The 21,145-nt window shown below is 40.1% G+C and overlaps 1 protein-coding gene across 1 annotated transcript in view; it reads right to left on the reverse strand.

Annotated features, from left to right (window-relative positions):
- The window catches only part of LOC145989249 (putative ammonium transporter 1), a 99,487-nt gene that overhangs the window by 74,139 nt on the left and 4,203 nt on the right, over window positions 1-21,145 (reverse strand). The window contains exon 2 of the mRNA XM_083124566.1: window positions 19,601-19,700. Within this exon, the coding sequence (XP_082980692.1) occupies window positions 19,601-19,700 (100 nt within the window). The remainder of the gene's footprint in view (window positions 1-19,600; window positions 19,701-21,145) is intronic.

The following is a 21,145-nucleotide window of genomic DNA, read 5'->3' on the forward strand; positions in this document are numbered from 1 at the left end:
CGCAATTGTTTCACGGGATTTATCGCAGGTCGTGGGTTCATAAGGAAGGCCGGCATATCGCTACATTTGAAGCAGGGAGGCTACAGTTTTGAGAACAGTAACGTCATTCATTTATTTTCTGCGGAGAAGAGGGAAGTGGGAAAGAGGCTTCCGTTCTCGCAGCAGGGGAGGACGTCGACTGTGGAAGCTGGAGCTGGGCTAACCGCGACGATGACTGCGACGATGGAAAGAAATGAAACTGTAGCTGAAGCAACCGCGACGATGGGAAATTGCAAACCACACCCCGAAACTGAGGACATGATTGACCGTGTGGAATGTTCGACTGACACTGTGCAGAAATCAGTTGCAGATTTCAGCGCTTTGTGTACTGAGGAAAGTGCGAAGCAAATGAGGAAGCAACAGAGGGAAAATTTGCTTCGGAGCACAAAACTGCCCATGGTTCGTCTCTCTGGAACTAAGGATATGGAAAATTCTTCATTGTTGCCATTCTCTGCCACTGAGGGAAATGAAGAATACAATTCTGAGGAGCCACGTAGGTTTCTGGACACAGCCTCCCTCATTTCCGAGCAAATGAAAGACAAGTTTCTTGCTGACGTAGCGAGGGCTACAAGGAATGAGGAGGTGGAAGGAACGAAGAAGTACAAGGAAAAGGTGAAGACCCAGGCCAAATCTTCGTACTTCGACAACGAGGGAATTCTTAGGAGAAATTTGCCTACGGAAAAGTACAAAGAGAAGGGAAAAGGGAAAATATGGGCACCTACTTCTCTACGTTCGCAAATTCTCGTGTCGTTGCATGATAATGCATTCGTTTGTCATCCTGGGAGATTGAAAACGTTAGCGAAGGTTAGGGAACAATACACTTGGATAGGCCTAACTAAAGACGTTATCCAGTATTGTAAGTCGTGCCAGCCATGCTGCGTATTAAAAGATGACAGGAATAAGCAAGATTTCATGTCAAGTAAGGAGGAAACGAAATTCAGGATGGAAGACGCCAAGAAGAAAGCTTGTGATAGGAAACGCCGAAAATGCACGTTTCAGGTGGGGGATAAAGCTTGGCTTAAGGAACTTCCTATCTCTGGTAAGGCCCGCAGAGTAACCAGTAAATTCTCGGGGAAGTCCTCTGGATCACACGCAATTGTGGAGCAAACTTCGGCAAATACTTTCAAAATGAAACACAGCGGGGACGGAAGAATATTGAGAGCCAACAGTGACCAGTTAAAGCCTTATTCTTCGCCACCTGACTTTGCAAGGAAAGTAGCCGAACCCAATTCAGCAAAGAGAGCGCGCGTAACTTCGGCAGGAGGAGCAAGACGAAGATATATCTTGGATGCGTTACAAGCTGAGAAACAGATTCTAGTCTAATTTCAAAGGAGGATTTTTTGTAAATATTGTACATAGGGACTTATCTATCTTTTCTTTATTCTATCTTTCACTTATTTTCTCTACCTCATACCTCATACAGTACTCGTGCAAACGTTTCGTTCCGCAGTCAACAAAAGTAACGCAAAGTTAGTGCGTATTTTTTTACCGCGTAATTTCGTCGAGAAGTCGAAGTTCGGTGGCGAGTGAACGCAGTTCTAGCGCCGGGCATAGCAGTGACATCTTCGGATGTAGAGCCTGTTCGATCCATTCACGTGGAAACCGGTCGAAGCGGTGACTTCCGATCTCGGCAGGAGCGCAGAGCAGTGGCGTTGCCGGGAGTCGAACCAGCAGCCTTGGTGACTTGGATGGATTTCCAGGAGACTGTCTCTCATTGGTCCAGGAGGAAGGATGGAAGAGATGCTGAGTGGGTAAGAATCGACGTGGGTTAACTAGCTCCAGTGCTGACGGAAGATCGCGGATCTCGAAGTACACTTGTGGACAAAATTAGAGTGAACATTGACTGTCAGTGTCGTGTTATCTAATGAAAGTGTGTTTGTAGTGAACAGAAACTGCGGACAAGTGTTTTGTGTATATTATTATTATTTTTTCTAGGTTACAGAACTTTGATTTTCCTCTCTTCAGGAAGGGGGGACTATGTAATGATGCGATCATTACTGGATCCTTTTTATGTTATAAATTGTGTATGACTATGTATTCCTGTACTTTTGGGTTCTTGGCCGTTGGGGGAGCGGTAAGTTTCCAGTAACGGTTTAGGTCATTAGCGGGGCCTATAAATAGGAAGGACAGAGGAGCAGTCGGCCTCAGATGTTTGGCGGAGTACAGCAATGTAAGAGGTATCTTTTTCTCTGAGGGGAGCGGCTGGGCGAGCTTTCTTTCCTTATTATGTGAACCGACGGCGGGGATGTTAACTTTCTTTCTTTTAATACACACACTTGCTCTTTTCACATTATTCCAATAGTTTATTTCATGTGGGAAACCGGGTACACAACACACATACCTTCAGCCACCTTTTTTGGTACTGAGGGTTATATTTTTTTTTTTACTCGTGGAGCCAGTGGCTACGCGAGTCTACACACTCTCTTCGGGAAGGGGGGACAGGGCACACCGGAATGTAATTTTGTGAATAACGGCCAAGAATTAACTTCTGTAAATATATTATGAATAAACCTATATATATATATCTAAAAGGAAATGGGCGTTAAGTTGTAATTTGAAGAGGTACGTGTCTATTGCCTAAACTAGCATCCACAGAACTTCAGGTACTGCAAGTTTTGAACCTCGGGACAAGGATTCAAAAATGTATGGTAGTGTATATTGTGTATGTTGCTGAGAATCAGCTTAAAAGCACAAAATATACCGTTACAGTGTTTTAAACATGTTCTTTTCAGACTTGCTTAAAACACATTTTGATACTTGATGTTTCATAGTTTGTGGTTATTTGCGTGTTTTGTTACTATGCCTTTTCATTCAATCCGTGTCATTTTGTTTATTGTGCATAGAAATCTGTTCAGTGGCTGAAACTGTATGTTGAATTAACGAAGAAACATATCGTGATGAATACCCGTGGGCCACGTTTAAAACTTCTAGCTGTTTATTTTTACAAGTGTTTAAAACATTTTAAAAATTGAACACTATATTGATGAAACAGTTTTGTTCCTCACTTAACACACCGCACATTAGTTGACACAGCCCTTACTTGCATGATTAACAGATCCCTTATTAATTATTATTCTTAGAAAATAAGTCTTCTTGGCATTATGTTTTAAACGTTTTATTTGTTTAAAACATTTTTTTTCGGTTCTTGCACTCTTTAAATAATTTAAAATAAAAAAAAACTGTTCGTTTTGTTTGTTTTGAAAAAAAAACACATATTTTGCCAACCCTGCAACAAACCGTTCTCCATGATTTAGACGCTGGGATTATATTGCTTTATTAAATTACACTGTTAACTTTATTTAAGCCCAAGAATTAACTTCAGAGCACTTTGTATGAATAAAAATTAATACTTTTATAATAGTACCACAACCAGAAAAGAGATTATCGTCAGCGACAGGAACGCATCAACACTCTAAGCATTATCATTTGTGCAACATTTTTTGTCACTGTAATATTCATAATTTAAGTGTTTTATGGTTGAGAACTACCGTGTTAAATATTAGTATACGTGTATTTTTGAATTGATTGTTTTGCAAGTTACCATATTACATTTAAATTTTTGTGGAGAAGAATAGTTTCAAAATTACTCTTGCTTCTCGTAGTCTTGCACAGATTTCCCTACCATACTGCACATAAATATTCAAGGGATATCGAATGTAATAATGGGCATCCATTAAATGTCCCTTGGATATTCGTGCCGAAGTTCTGGATTTCTGTATCCAGGAATATCCAGTAAGACATCCATTGGATGTCTTTCGGGTATCCATATGTCCGTTCAGGAGACAACCATCCAGGAAGGATGTTTCATAGATATTCTGTGGATCATCAATGTTATGTTGACTGATTAATAATTTGGTTTATTTTAATTCGCTTTTCTGCCATTTTTGGCTAATAACGAAGTTGAGAATATGTGATGATATGATGAAATTGGTGAAGGGAGACTCAGAACCAATACCCATGCCCATGCCGGGATTCGAATGCTGGACCCTGTCGTCGTAGCACGCTGTGCAAACCGCTCCTCCACAGACTCAATGTTGCTCATGTGAACAAAACGTCATCTGGAGGTTTTGATTTGATTTAAATATGTTGTGGATGCGATATTCCGAACTAGAACTGGACCTAATCTGGACATTTATTGGACATTATTTTTTATGGATATTTTTGAAACGAAAATAACATTCCTGGCCTATATTTCAGTGGATCGTTGATCTCGTGCACACATACATTTGTAGCAGAGGCGTCGTCTGGGCGCATGCGATGCATGTGGCGCATGCGTCAATTGTGGGAAAATAATTATTACTTTCTTTTACTTTAGATCCAAGAAATGTAATATAAGCTTAGTTGAGCGCTTTCGTGTAAAATAAATACTTCTATATGAAGAAATTAAAATGTAGAAATGCTCATTAATGTCGCCGCAGAGCAAGCTGTCGGATGGACCGCATCAGCGAAGGAAGATTTTAACGTGGGCAAGCGCTGCTCGCGTGCTTCTCCCCTCTCCGCTTCTTCCCCCTCACAATGCGTGAATATCGCGTTGGCTGCATGCGGTGAGGTGACAGCTACAGAGAAGGCGTGCTTGTTCTTTCGTTGAACAAAGAGGTGGCAACGATGGATTTTTTTCTCCTTGGAGGTACAGTGCAATGCACATTTAGTTTAAATTTTGGTTTATTTATATTTCTGGGTCTCTTACATCACTGCAGACAATGTTAGCTTACTGGTTACGCTAACTATTTTGCAAAATATTGTGTGAATTGTATTGTTTTATTTTTGAAACACATTTCTTTGGCACCCAACAAACAAATAGGAACCCCTTGATTGATCAATGACTTATTGGATTACGGTGTCATCATAGTTTTGTATTCTCTTTACATTTTGAGAAATATGTTCCTTCATGACTGTAGTACGAAACCAACTGTAAAAGGGGCCTCCATCACCTTACTCCATCCGCACAGCGTGAGGTCTCTGGGGGCTTATCGCCACCACTGAGCAGAAACGTTCAAACCCCAAATATCAGAGTTTTATGCTTATACTGATTCCTGCTAGTCAGAGAATGGCTTAAGTTAGGAGAATCCACAGCAGAAGACTTGATAGAATGTTTTGTGGAATAATTAGGTTATAAATAAAAGGTATAATAGTTCACCGTGCATACAGCACCGTGCCATGAAGATACATTTAGGGGATGTGGGGATAGATAGATCCCCACACATTCTCTATCTCGGCCAAATTGAAGGCGATGTGATCAGCACCACGTTGTGACACGTTGAAGCATGTTGAGGAAAATGGAACATCTCGTTACATCAACAGTATCTTACCAGTTGATGAGACCTGGCTTTACTATTATGGCATGCCCACTAAAGCCCAGGAAAAAAAGGACTGGCTATTAGAAGATAGAAACACGCCCTTGTCTGTGCGAAAATCATGATCCGTAAAGAAGAGAATGGTGACTGCCTTCTTTACCATAAGGGGAGTTGTGGTGCGGGTGGTGCTGGAAACACAGAAGACAGTTACCGCGAACCTACACCCTGAGTACTTCAAGCTCTCTCGTGGTCAGACACTTAATTTCTCCACCATGACAACGACGCTCCTGTCCACTGCTCCAAAGTTTGCACCGAGTATTTGCCACGTACTGTGCTGAAGGTGTTGGAGCATCCTCCCTACGGTGCAGACCTCGCTCCATGTGATTTTGCACTGTTCCCTCGCGTCAATAACAGGTTAAAGGAGTAGGTTAATAACAGAGAGGACCTTCTAAGGGCGGGGGATGACGAGTGTTCCCAGCTCACTGAGGAAACCAGTTGATTTTCGAAGGATGAAGAAGTGTATCGTGTGTTGTGGAAAGTATTTCGAAAGATTGTGAAAATTAAAGGTGTATTACAAAACTTCTTACTGTCTTTTCTATTTACACTCCAAAAGATGCTTAGCCTAACTCGTAACACATCACAATTTTTATTGCTTTCTAACAGAAATATTAAATGTGAAACACTATCACATTTTCGTCATGTTTGATAATTGACCCAGTAGCCGACCTCATAGTGGGGTGGTTACACAACGCACTACGATGACAGGAGTTCCTGTGCGAACACCAGGCTGGGCATGGGTGTTGCTTGTGAGTGGCCCTTCATCAATTTCATATCATCACTCATTCTCATTGTCACAGTTAACTAGAAGCAGTGGCTTAAGGCGGCAACTATGATGGTAGTGCCAACGTGATCAAGAAATCGAAAAAAAAAAAACCTTCCGCAATGTCCCCCTCCCGCCTCCTCCTTTAGGTTTCGCCACTGGCCAAGATGTTTATCCTCGTTTGGTAACGTGGAAAACAACGTGTGTTTAAGTAATAACGTACTAATCCGATTCATCTTCACTCGCTAACCTATCTTTATACACTACAGGACACTTCCCTAAAAATATAACAATTACAAGAGGAAAGGAAAAACAAATTCTATCACCTTCTCCTCCCCCATGCACACGTATTCTAACTGGATGTCGAAAATATCTTTGATATGAAAATAAATTGTCGAAATGCCAAAGGAAACTCGCACCATCATAGGATTTTTTACTTTTATATTCTTAGAAAAGTCTGGATGGCCCTCTTGGTGCGTCTATCTATTATCAAAAATGTTCATTTAACTTTGGAAAAATACTACGTTCGTTTCTCCAAAAGTAGACAGAAATTACTTCCCGTCTTACAAATCAGTCGTATTTAGCGACTTTTCTCTGAAGGTGGCAACTGTCTCAACCAACACTGCGAAAGTTTCCCCGCCGTGCCAGGCCAAGACGGGCACGGTTTCTTATGGGCTAACCCCGCCCCCTGCCACTTTGTTCTCGGCTCATGGTGAAAATGTTCCTTGCAGAGACTTCTTCAACCCTCTGCACGTGTGTCAACTTGGTTAGGCCAGCTCTTGGGCGGCACGGACTGTTGCCTCGCGAGGGTACGAACAAAACAGCTGGCGATACAGTGAGGAGGTTGGGGCGGTCGTCACGCCAGCTTGACCGATTGCAAGATTCGAATCTCCTTTTCTGTAAACTATCAATGTATTCATTTAACAATACTTGCCGAGGTATGCGTTTCTTCTGAGGGTAGTGCCATGGCACGGCGCCCCTTGAGCCGCCGCTGACTAGACGTGGCAGAAAAGTAATGTTAAGTAACAAAAATCAAATACTCTCTCCCTCTCTCTCTCTCTCTCTTCCACATACATCACTGACACTATACTAACAACAGGTAGACGTGGGAAACAAAAAATTGAGCAGTTCAAGCTCCATAGAATACATTCAAGAAAACATATGCAAACACATTACGCACCTTTAATAATACAAGACCACTCAGAATGTCTAGATACTGAAAATCGTGAAATAATTTTCCGAAATCTTGATCTGGAAAGGATTTTCTTTTCCCCTAATTCTGGTATGGCATTATAGAAACCAACACACCTTCCTTAATAAATCACCAAATCCATAAGTGTATTTGTTATGTTCCTAGAGCAATATAGGATATCATTGTAAATAATAGTGAGAATTCCAGGTAGGAATGTGTTATATATTTTTCACAGGGGAATGCAGACAGTCGTTGTTTACGCGTAGACGCACATCACTGATAGCAACACATCCAAGAAAAACATCCGAACACATTAAGCACCTGTAATACAAGACCACTCAAAATGAGATACTGGAAATTGCAAAATCATTTCCCGAAGTCTGGATCTGGAAGGGAATCCCCCCCCCCCCAATCCTGATACGACATTATACGGAATCCCATACACCCTAATAAATCACAAAATCAATTTAGTGTCTTTGTTATGTTGCTAGTGTGACACATGATATAATTATAAAGATTAGTGAGAATTCTAGGTAGGAATGTGTTCTGTATTTTCACAGGGGGGGCAAAGCATGCTCTCAGGAAGGCAGTTGCCCCCCTGCCCCCCTCTAGCTACGGGCTTGCTTTCAAAGTTCCACATGACTTAGTATAGTATTTTCCCAAAATATTTTTAAAAAATGACGGAAAATGAAACAGAGGGTGTGATACAGAAATATTATCATTATTTGACTTTGTAAAGCTAAAGAATGAGTTGATTGCTCTCTATTCTTCCCCCGAGTTTGAAAATGAACCTGTACATGAACTAGTACAGTGGGATCCATGAGTATTGCCGTGCAAATTGTCCATGATTATTTTCATAAAATTTTCTCTTACATCCTGTGTTTTTAAGTCATAGATTTTTATGTATGCTGGTGCAGAAGTTGTCAACAGCTTGTTTTGAGATTTCTTTTCATTCTTGAATCTCTTATTGGGTCAAATAAAGTGCACGAACATGGTGATGGACAATTTGCACGGTAATACTCATAGATCCCACTGTACCATATATGAACACGAACAATATTCATACAAACGTTGTCGCAAACGTATACGTAACGTGTTTTGACTGTTATTTTAGATATAGCTGTGCTCATTTCGGTGAAAATAACACACAACACCATTATTCAATGTAAACATAAGGTAATGAAATGACGAAGGATAAACTATGCTAGCGCTTCAATCGGAAAGATTTGGTGGCAAAAGATTCACTTGGGCGAGATCTTGGGAGTAAGTTTTCTGAGGATACTTGAGTTCTCTACCAGCAACAGAAGCATGTTATTTGGATGTAATTATGTACTTATCTTTCTCGACACGAGCTACCCAGCACACATCAGCAATGCACGTCTTGTTAGGGTCACTTGGTATAGCTATATCTTCAACACTCCTTCGCGACCAACCAGTTTTCAATGTCAAACGTAGGCTACTGGGTAGATTCCTTCAAAAACTCCACATCCTTGTTAAAAGTACCTCATTTGCTAGTGGCGCAGTAATAGTAATAATTAGTAAAGAACACGTGTCATGCACGGGAGATATGCAGACTGAAGTGTTCACAAAAATACAGGATCCAACCCTGGGAGCCGGCAGCGAAAAGTTCTCGTGTTTACAGGTTATCGTGAAGAAGAAATGTTTTAAGAGAAGCTGAAGGAAGGGTGGGGACTTAGAGAAAGGAAGAGGAAAGAAAACATAATAACAATGTATAGAGAAGGAAATAGTGAGGGGGAAAAATAAATACGAGAGAGAGAGAGAGGATACACTATATTTCGGGAGGAGTTAGAATCAAGTGTCTCACAATAATAATAATCCTATAGCGCAACAGCCCAATATCGGGCCAAGGCTTATCTACCGACTGCTGGCCTCCCTCCCACGCGAGCCACCAAGGGGGCGTGGAGCTTTGCAGCCAGGTTAGGGGGACGGGTGGTCAGCCCGACCGACCCCCAGCCGTTGTAGGACTTCGCGACCGGATTACGCTCACTCACTCGGAGCTTCCCAATTTCCTCACGATGGTGGGTTGCCACCGGCCCTATACGTAGGCCGAATAAATTCCGACCAGAGCCGGATTCGAACCTACGCCGTCCCGCAGCGAAAGATCTCAAGACGAGTGAACGCCTTAACCCGCTCGGCTACGGAGGAGGACCACATATAATAATGACCATAATTAATAGCTAAATGAGATTAATATGTCTAATAATATTAATACAATAGGCTAATTAGTAATTATTGTTGTTATGCATGAACAGGTAAAACGATTACATAAAAATAGTGGAATAATGGTATTCATTATCTACCTTATGTCTAGTTAAGATCACCAAAATTTGCATTTATTCTATCAAATAAATTAATGTCAATGGATTGTTTATTCAATACCAAGAAGGCTGTTAGATTCAGCCGATGAGGCCTCCTCGATGGCGCAGTGGTAGCGTCGTCGCCTTGGAACCAAGGGGTCCCGGGTTCGATTCCCGGTGGAGGCACATAGTGGTTCGGATCCCACTTTAAACTGTAGGTCCAGTCCCGATTAGCCTTACTGTGCATAAAGTGGACTTAAACAACAAATCAATCCAATCCAATTCAGCCGATGAAAATTAATGTCCTTGATCCTTATTTTTATGCGTATTATTAGTAGCAGTGGTACGCATAAATTTTTGCAGGCACTGTCAACGCAAAAAACTGTATAGTCACAATCTTATCCTTACAAGTTATGCAGAAATAAATAAATTCCATATTATACAACAGTAATCAAGTATTTTGCATATTTAATTTTGGACTTGGTAAGACTTTCGGGAGGGGGATGAGGGACCAGATCTTCTGGGCCATTTCTAAGTACGTCTTTGGACAGAGGGGAAAAGAGAATATAAAAGAGAAGACAGGAAACCGAAGATCAAAGGTAGTAAAATAGAAAAAAAAACGAAGTAACATATGTGTAACATACTTATTTTCCTAAGTAAAGCATATGTTACATCATGCATGATTATTTTTATGTATTGTGGTGGCATTAAAATAGTTTATGATGGGAAGGGTATTTTTATTTGTGTTATTGTTTTTGTTCTTTTACTGAATTTTTTTAATGTCTCAAGGTAGAAATAGAATGCTTTACGTTGGACAGTTTCTCCACATGTCGTGTTTTCACTACTTTCATATATTGGGCCACTTTGTCCTTACATCGGACTTTGACAAATTTCCATATTTCGATTGATGCAAGGATATAATATTGTATGATATTTGTATGTTCTGTTGTATGATATATTTCAACAATGTTATAAATGTAATAAATAAATAACAATATTTTAAATAGGGCTCGGAAGTTGAGAAAAAATCCTTTTCTTTCCTAGTGTCCGAAGACGAGGCCCAACATAATATATGTTCATTTTGGGTCATTGTAGGCCAGAAAAAGGTGGGTTTTATTTGTCCTTTTTTGCCTTTTTCGGCGTTTTTTGGCTTATTGGTCCTTTCGTAGCCTTTTTTAGGTCTTAACGGCTTTTTTTGCAACTTCGCCTTCTTTCGACTACGTTTTTACTGCCCATTCTCAATTCGAATCATCATCAGTTCATCACCTCTTAAACATCCTTTCTGTAGTAAAGAAATAAAAGAAAGAAATATATTTGAACCATCCCTGAAACGAGAGAAAAACATTTATGGACGACTGAAGGAGGTACGGTACAAGGTCCTTTAACCGTAACTTGTCTGGAAGTTGCAACTGTCGCTTGTTTTCAAGCTTTCAGCACGGTGTATACGACCAGACAGCACGCGCCTGCAAAGATCTCAAGTCAGATAAGGAGGTGCCGCGCATATTCATTAAATATGTAATTAAAACTGAAGTTATTAATTAATTTGGATCACATTTATATGTTCTTTTTTTTCGTTTTGCGGTCCTTTTTTTTAAAAAAAAATTTAGGTCATTTTATAGTTTTTTTTTTTGGCAATTTATAGGTCTTCAACTTCAGAGCCCTACTTATAAACAGTCAATATAAAAACAACTTAAGATTGAAGAGAAATTAATCAAGTTACGACATGTTAAATTTCGAAATAGTCTAAAGTTAGGAGAAATGACTGGTTGGATAGATGAAGGAATTTGTATATAGAAGTTTTTAAATAAGAAATATATCCATTAGAAGAATAAGTATATATACGAAAAAGCCTATGAGTCCATAGAAGAAGAAGCCTGTGGAATATCATGTACGAAAGAATATATATATATATATATATATATATATATATATATATATATATATATATATATATATATATATATATAAAAAGGTAAAGGTAAAGTGTTCCCCTGTGCATAGCACCACGCCATGAAGGCGTATAGGGGGTGTGGGGGTAACGCCCCACACTTTCTTGATCCGGTCGTGAGTGGGGGTGATGTGATCAGCATCACGCCCCTGACCGCCTTTACCCCCCAAGGTTTCCCCCAGGTACCCATGTTATTCGACGCTGGGTAGGCGCCGGGGCCGCTTCCACCGTTAGAAAAGTTCCCGGATTTGAACCGGCCGGGGATCGAACCCGGGACCTTGAGCATGGTAGTCAGACGCGTTACCGACTGAGCCACCGCGGCCACACACATATGTATACACACACACACACACACACACACACACACACACACACACACACACACACACCTATTTAGAAGAAAAAGCCTAATAAAAGCTCATTAGTATATAGAAGAAGAAGAAGTCTAATAGAAGAAGAAGCCTAATAGAAGTCCATTAGTATATAGAAGAAGAATTCTATTAGCCAATAGAAGAAGAAGCCTATTAGACAATAGAAGAAGAAGCCTAATAGAAGTTCATTAGTATACAGAAGAAGAAGCCAATTATCGAAGATTCTGTTGGGAAGAAGAAGTAGTCTTCACATACCGATAACCCGATGTCAAGAAGAAGAAGAAGTCCTTCACATCTCCATAGCGAAGAAGAAGAAGCCTTCCAGTAGATACATTCCCATATACTTACAAGCAGCGGCGGCTCAAGGGGTAGAGCCGCCGTGCCATGGCACTATCCTCAGAAGAAACGCATACCTCGCCAAGTTATTGTTAAATGAATACATTGATAGTTTACAGACAAGGAGATTCGAATCTTGCAATCGGTCAAGCTGACGTGACGACCGCCCCAATCTCCTCACTGTATTGCCAGCTGTTTCGTTCGTACTCTCGCGAGGCAACAGTCCGTGCCGCCCAAGAGCTGGCCTAACCCATGGACCTAACCAAGTTGACACACGTGCAGAGGGTTGAAGAAGTCTCCGCGAGGAACATTTCCACCATGAGCCGAGAACAAAGTGGCAGGGGGCGGGGTTAGCCCATAAGAAACCGTGCCCGTCTTCGCCTGGCACGCCGAGGGAACTTTCGCAGTATTGACACAGTTGCCACCTTCAGAGAAAAGTCGCTAAATACGACTGATTTGTAAGACGGGAAGTAATTTCTGCCTACTTTTGGAGAAACGAACGTAGTATTTTTCCAAAGTTAAATGAACATTTTTGATAATAGATAGATGCACCAAGAGGGCCATCCAGACTTTTTTAAAATATAAAAGTAAAAAATCCTATGATGATGCGAGTTTCCTTTGGCATTTCGACAATTTCTTTTCATAAGAAAGATATTTTCGACATCCAGTTGGAATACGTGTGGAAGAGGAGAAGGTGATAGGATTTGTTTTTCCTTTCCTCTTGTAATTGTTATATTTTTAGGGAAGTGTCGTGTAGTGTATAAAGATAGGTTAGCGAGTGAAGATGAATCGGATTAGTACGTTATTACTTAAACACGCGTTGTATTCCACGTTACCAAACGAGGATAAACATCTTGGCCAGTGGCGCAACCTCAAGGAGGGGGCGGGAGGGGGGACATTGCGGAGGTTTTTTTTTTCGATTTCTTAATCACGTTCGCACTACCCATCATAGTTGTCGCCGGCCGCCACTGCTTACAAGAAATATATATGTGATAAATAAACAGACAGCGTCAAATGTAATCCTGTATAAATTGAATGTAGCCTGAAAAATTAACAATATACGGTGCATTGTACCTTCTGTACTAGGTTAAATAAGTTGTTTCCTTTCGTTTTTTCCTCAAATAAGTTATCATTCAGTTTTGGTAGCCCTGAGTGTCTCATGCTTTACCCTGTCCTAAGCCGGACTGGTGTCACCCTCTCCGGGACGTGGCAAGTTTTGACATAGTTTACTGAACTGTCCAGTCGACAGTCCAATTGGAACAAACTGGTTTTGGGGACATACTGCCATGAAAGGCATTGCGATATTTTATGATCTAACATGTTTAATGTGATGGTGCTCTTGATTGATTGATTGATTTAGTTTATTTTACTTCGCGTTTTGTGCCTCTTGGCTAATTTGCGAAGATGGGGATGAGTGATGAAATGATGAAATTGATGAATGGACATTCACAAACAACCAAGCCCGACCAGGATTCGAACCCGGAACCCTTGGCGTCGCAGCGCAATGTGCTAACCACTCGGCCACAGGGTCGGGCGTGATGGTGCTCTTGGCCGAATATATTCACAAGAGATTAGATTTCAAGTTGAACCATTTGTTGTACGAACCCAATGTGCAACACAGCCTTGCACGTGAGTCACCATAATACTGACGGCTCGTTGAGGAATTGCAACAACATGATAACCAAACAAAGGGAAACTTCTTCAAGAACTGTAAGAACGCAATAACTAAAGAAAAGAATTATGGCAACATAAGAACTTACATGGTGAACACAATTACATAATCAAGAAACGTGGGCAATGAATGTAAAGAAAATAATAGCAAGAATAGCTTCATTGTACCCAGAAACAAATGACATGTTAGTCGTAATGGTAGCATAAAAGTTAAAGGAAAAATGAGTACTGGCGTCACTAAAAGAATTACGTTCCAGTTGACTCAAGGCCGAAGGAATTATTTTTAAACGGTTGCTGTGGCTGCAGAGGCGTGGCGTGCATGTAACCGGTGTTACCGCAGGTAACAGCAAAATGTAAAGAAATTAAAAAGTTTTTCCCTCAATAAAATAACAACATTGTTAAATAAGTTAACCGACAGCGTTGCAGTTGAATGTATATTGCAGAGGACATTTTTTTCTGCAGCCGACGAAAGCGAAGAGACAGGCCGTTCCGCTATCCTCCAGAGGCAACAGTAGGAAAGGGCGCCCGCCAATGCAAGCGAACAGCGGGGAAAGACTTGTGCTAGGGGGTTATTCATACGCCTGTTTAGGGGCCCTGTTGCCGCTGCGGCATACCGGATCAGCAAGTGTTGTCACATTGGATTTCAAGAAAAGAGCTAAATCTCGCCTAAAACGGGGATACTATTTCTCTGAAGCAACAAGAGCTAGACTGCAAAGCCAAAGCTGGATTTAACTACAACTGAAACCGTTTAGTAATAGACGAAAAGATAAGTACTTGATGCGATTCGTGATTTGGACAAACCTTGCTCCAAAAAACTAAGTTGGCAACAGTAATACGTACATCTGGACTTCCTCCCACCGCTGGAGAAGGGGAATTCTGTCGTCTGCTCAACGCAGAAACGTGCAACTGACCCGAATGTGTGGTTCTTCTTCCCCTTTCCACCTCTTTACAAAGAAACAAGGCTCGACTACTATTCACTGGATTTTCGCGGTAACTCTCTCATGAGTGGTAGTTCTTTCTAGGAGTGATTGTGGCTAAATAAATCATTGAGCGGATTGAAAAAAAAAAAACAGATCAAATGCATGTTTGGGGGAGGGGGGTGGTAGGGTGGAGATGATAACGTCTGATGGCCGGTAACACTTTTGAAAAAGTCACGCAAAGGCCACTGTGTGGCTGCTAAGATTGTATTCCCCCCGAGACATGTGCAATTATCTTGAACCTAAGGCCTTTTCTAAGAAATCGATTTTCTCCAACTCCAATTACCATCGTCCAATATATATATAGCCCCAATCCCACCACTCACTCACTGACTCACTGACATAAATGTTCTCCATGAAGGAAGCCCCGGAGGCGAAAAACGCCCGATTACGACCCCCCATGAAATCGTCCCAAAAGGCCGAGAAAATTCAAAAATCTCTCAATCGGCCCTTCCTTAAGGGTGAAAATGCCCTTTCTCACGTCCTTAGCAACCGTTTCCAAGGCTTTTCTTTTTTTGCTCACATTGTTTCCTTCAATTCCTCATTGTCCAGCTACATTATATTTCTCACAGATAAGTAACACACAGATGAATCAACTCCTGGTTTTGAAAAGGTGCCTCAAACAAGGGTGACATCTACATAAGGAGTTTCAGCCCAGAATCAATTACTTACGTATATATTGGTAAACTCAATGCGAAAATATCTACATCGTGCTTGTTTCAAGTAAATGTTTAGGGGATATAATGACATGCATGCTTGCTTGTTGTTGTCCATGGAAACGGGCGTTGCTAGGCAACTTATTTATTTTCACCCCGAAAACTACTGTAAGTGAATTATACTAGACTTTTGGAATTTCAAAACATGAGCATCACAATTTATTACAGAGGAGAGGTAGGAATTTGATGGGAATGATGGAAAATAATTATTTATCAGTTACGTTTACAAATGTGAAAATAACAAAAGACGTAAACATTGCTTTCTCAATTTAATGTCGCTATTGAATTTGTTTATACAAGAAATCTAACTATCTTCAAACGATTATTGCTTACTAACTTTATTATTAAGAAAATAGATAATTTTGAATATTTTGCATATTTGTAGCACACAAAGTTACGTTCAAAACTTTCCAAATAAGCGAACCATGTTGCCGAGCGCACGAAATGACGGTAAACATTTTTCTTTTTTTAAATGTAATATATAAAAATGGATGTATGTGTGTATGTTTGTTCCGGCATAACTCTCGAACGCCTGAAGCGATTTCAACAAACTTGGAACACGTATCGCTTGCAATCTCGAAAGAAATACTGTGGGGGTAAGACACCCTTGGCACCCCTAGGGGTGGGGGTGGGTGACATGTATAAATAATCGAAAACGACTGATATTAGTGTGGAATCCATAGTTTTCGGGGTCGCTAAGATGAATAGTGACACTCCTAATATCGTTCCACTTCAAGTTCATCACCTATCGGGATGGGGGAAGAGAGGGGGTGAAAATTAAAATGTCAAAAATGACCAAGATTAGTGTCGAATCCATAGTTTTTGGAGTCGCTAAGCTAATTGGTGACATTCACGATGACCAAACTTGGTACACATATGACTTACAATCTGGAATGAAATACTGTGGGGGTAAGACATCCCTGGCACCCCTAGGGGTGGGTGTGGGAAGGGGGTGACATGTAAACATAATCGAAAACGACCAATATTAGTGTAGAATCCATAGTTTTCGGGGTCGATAAGATGAATGGTGACACTCCCAATGCCGTTCAACTCCAAGATACCCCAGGCACCCCTGGCACCCCTAGGGGTGGGTGTGGGAAGGGGTGACATGTAAAACGACCGATATTAGAGTGAAATCAATAGTTTTCGTGGCCGCTAAGATGAATAGTTACACTCCCAATGCCGTTTAATTTATTTATTCTTGCTCTTAGGGGTGGAACTAAAAATGTCGTTCATAAATTGTTGTTAAATTTATATTATAGTGAATTTTAAAATATATTACAATATAATTTGTATACTGTACTTGTGCTTTTAAATAGCTGCAAATAAAATTAGTTACATTTAACGCTATAATTAGAATTCATTTAACACAGGTTAATCAGCTAGTTACATTTAAAAATGTGAAAATGACACAAGACATAAATACTGCTTTTCCAATATAGTGTCGCTATTCAATTCCTTTATCTGAAATATCTTAACTATTTTGAAACGGACAATAATTACCCAGTTTATTATTATGAGAATATACAATAATGTGTTGAATATTTGTACCATATTAGAGCACTTCCATAAAATTATTTTCTAAACTTTTCGAATTAGCAAACCTATACACTTGTTGCCCTTCATCCAATACAACATACAGATATTTTTAAAGTCATTAGCATCATTGAGGAACCCCATCTATAACGTGATTGCCTCCACAACGTGGCCGAAGGTCACGCATGCGAGCGTACAAGACGTGGCCAAAGGCCACGTCGAAAGTACGCAAGTCATATTTATATACGTTAGTGATATATATATATATATGTGTGGCCGCGGTGGCTCAGTCGGTAACGCGTCTGACTACCATGCTAAAGGTCCCGGGTTCGATCCCCGGCCGGTTCAAATCCGGGAACTTTTTTAACGGTGGAAGCGGCCCCGGCGCCTACCCAGCGTCGAATAACATGGGTACCTGGGGGAAACCCTGGGGGGTAAAGGCGGTCAGGGGCGTGATGCTGATCACATCACCCCCCACTCACGACCGGATCAAGAAAGTGTGGGGCGTTACCCCCACACCCCCTATACGCCTTCATGGCGTTGTGCTATGCACAGGGGAACACTTTACCTTTACCTTATATATATATATATATATATAATGGATAAAAGCAAGGAGGGCCAAAAGGGCTAAGTAAAAATCAAATAAGGTAAAAGGAAACACTCACCGGACAGTAGGAAAATTCAAAATTTTCGCTAATTTATAGCATCATCGGTGTGAGAAGAAACAGAAGACGGAACCGGAAGTTGGGGTCCTGCAGAGTTGCCAGGTCCCCATTGAAGAAGAAGCGGTGCATAGATATTTTGTTGAGGTGTGGATGATATTGGGGTGATGAGTGCAGGTGGGTTGGTGGCAGCAGGTTTCTTGGTGGTAGTGGTATGTGAGGCAGCTCGTGATATTTGCTTGGTGACCAGGACCCAACTTCCGGTTCCGTCTTCTGTTTCTTCTCACACCGATGATGCTATAAATTAGCGAAAATTTTGAATTTTCCTACTGTCCGGTGAGTGTTTCCTTTTACCTTATTTGATTTATATATATATATATATATATATATATATATATATATATATATATATATATATTTGGAGAAATGCTATTTTCATAGTATGACAAATCACCATAAGTTGTTAAGTTGTTACATCTTTCTTTTCTAAAAATCGCTAAATGTCACTTTCATGGAAGTTTTCTTATAAAAAATAGCATAAACATAGGGTTGGGGGCACTTTCTGCCACCATAAAATTCACGTAGAAGGACACATTTTATGTATATTCACATATGTAAAGTATTGTTTATGCCGATCTTGCCCCCTCCCAAAAATTTACCTGCTCCCCCAAAATTTATCGTAAGTTGGGGCCTCTGAGTTTTGCTTTGTCTCTTCCCTTATATCTTTGTTTATATTTATGACGATGTCTTGCTGCATGTTGACTTATTTTTCGTCAGTTGTGAAGTCGAGAGAAGCAAGATGTACTAATTATAAACCTGCTGGTAACATACCAGAACGGAAACAAGGTTTGATCTAGAATTTTCAATGTTGCGAGGGGTGCAAGAGTGAATTCAAAACCAAACTGCCCGTGGTTTATGCCTTTGTGAAAAAAATGAGAATGTTGCAAAAGAGTTTGAGTGTTGTATATATGTGTGTGTGTGTGTGTGTGTGTGTGTGTGCGAGTGCACATATAAGTCACTGATTATGCAATCTCAACAATTAAATAACAGTATGGAATAAAGTCTAAGGAAATGAGGTACAGTTTAGCTTAAAATGCTAATTTGCTTCAATTATGTCGAAAAGCGCTTCAATGTATATTTTTATAAAGCCGCAGTGTTTTCTAGAATGTTTCTCTCTTCATAAAGCAGATGTTTATGTTCATTATTAAGCCATATAATGGCTGTCAAATGGAGTATCAACAAATGTGTTCTCTCATTAACAAGATGTTTTAATTATTCGAAGTCACATATTGACATTTCTGTTCTGATGTTATTTTCTTCCGCCAATGTCCTTTGTGCAATTCTCTTAAGTAATATACACGTGTTCCTAGGGTAAACAGGAAAGTTACTTCCATAAGTGTCCATGTAATCTACATATAGGACTCGAAATGTGTCAACTGACACAATTAAACGTGTAATTTTGTTTTTGTTTTAAATGATCGTGTCTGATCTCAATTGATACATTTTTAGTGCATCGCACGAACAGCAGCCGATACACGTTTCCTTTGATGTCCGTATTTGATGCTCTTAAAGTGGTGCAACAGGCTATGCACTTTAGTGTGTTACTGGAGTCAACATATTTGTGTCAATTGACACATTTTGGATTCTGAGTGTAGCTTCAATCCGACACCATGTGGCGAATAGATCTCGCTCTCGTATAAGAAAAATTATATATACTCACATAAGACGATCATTCCATTAGTGAGAAGAAAGACGTCATCAACGTTCTTCTTCAGCTGCTTGACCTCCAGGCTGACGTTCATAGCTTCTGTGGCGGCCATCTAACAGAGACGAAATAATTATTAGCGTTTTTAGCAGATTGTATTAAAATTTGCTAGAATTGTTCTGTGGAGAAAATCGCAAAAATCATAAAACTTATTGCTATGTGAGTTTAATGTGTTTGAAACATTCCGGCAAAAATGTATCTTCAGAGTATGATAGTCATAATTGCTATGCACAGTGACAGATACATTCAACTAACAATTTTTCAATACATTCTAGCGTAGGTATTGGCTCCACTCCATAAAACATATTCTGCCCACTATCCTGGATGCGGCAATGATACGTATCCTAAAGAAGCCCCCTCCCCTCGAGCCATGAAATATTTTAATGCGAACCTATAAAAAAACTACAAAAAAAAAAAAAAAAAAACACGGACGGTTTTTCAGATTTTGCAAGAATTTCAATTTTCTTCTTGCATAAATGCATGGGTTGTTTCTGGAGAGAGGTAGACTCCAGAAGTCTGCGCTGTAGTATATTTAGCAATTTTAGTTTTATAACCATTTATGCAAAGTTATCAAACATCCCAATTTGGTCGGGACAGTTCACTATTTTTAATCCCTGTCCTGATATTTTTCGAACTGCAGTCTTGATGAGAAAATGTCCTTTTTTTGGTTAATTCACATTCAGGCATGTTCTTCATTATAAGAATCATTCCTAATACAAGTCATTTAACTATAAATATATTACTTTGTAAACATAGATTATCTTTATTACAAATCAAATCAAATCATGGCTGTTCAATGGTGGTGGTATAAGAAAATTGAAAACATCGTTAATTTGGGAATATTGTATTATTCGAATATTTTGAGAATGGAATGTATGCAATAAGCACCTAGCTGTACGCCATGTGACAGCCTTTCTCTGTAAGCGACTGTATTGTTGATTGTCGGTTCAGGGAGATTGGGAGGGGGGCCCTAACTGCGTTGATTTTTTTTCCCGTTTCTTTGGTCCATAATATTGCAACACTACACTTGTATGTACGTACATCCAGCTGCAATACTATATACCTTAGCGTTGGTGGTCACATCCAGGGTACGAATTCCCATGGTGGAGGGGGATCTCACACCTTCCCACCAAGGATCCTGTTCTATTAACCCCCCCCCCCATCAAAATTTTCCGAGGCGAAGAGTTTGTGTTATAACAATAAAAATAAGCAATTAGTTTTGACTTCATACATACTAGGGCAAATCAAAAAGTAAGTTACATCCCCCTGTATAAAACAAACAAGACGCATTAGAAAGAAAATAATTATTGGAGAAAAATGCATGAACATTTAACTTTTTTCGACATAGTCACCAATGTATTCCAAGAACTTTTCGAATCGTGTGACCAGTTTTTTGATTTCTTGTGTGTAAAAATTCCGTCCAATTTCAATTGAGTTGACTTTTGTGCTCATCGGTTAACAATCGTGGCACACAGTGAGAGCACAGTTTATTATACACCT

Source organism: Lepisma saccharinum, chromosome 6 (genome assembly GCF_977018435.1).
Source record: "Lepisma saccharinum chromosome 6, izLepSacc3.1, whole genome shotgun sequence".
Classification (NCBI taxonomy): Eukaryota; Metazoa; Arthropoda; class Insecta; order Zygentoma; family Lepismatidae; genus Lepisma; species Lepisma saccharinum.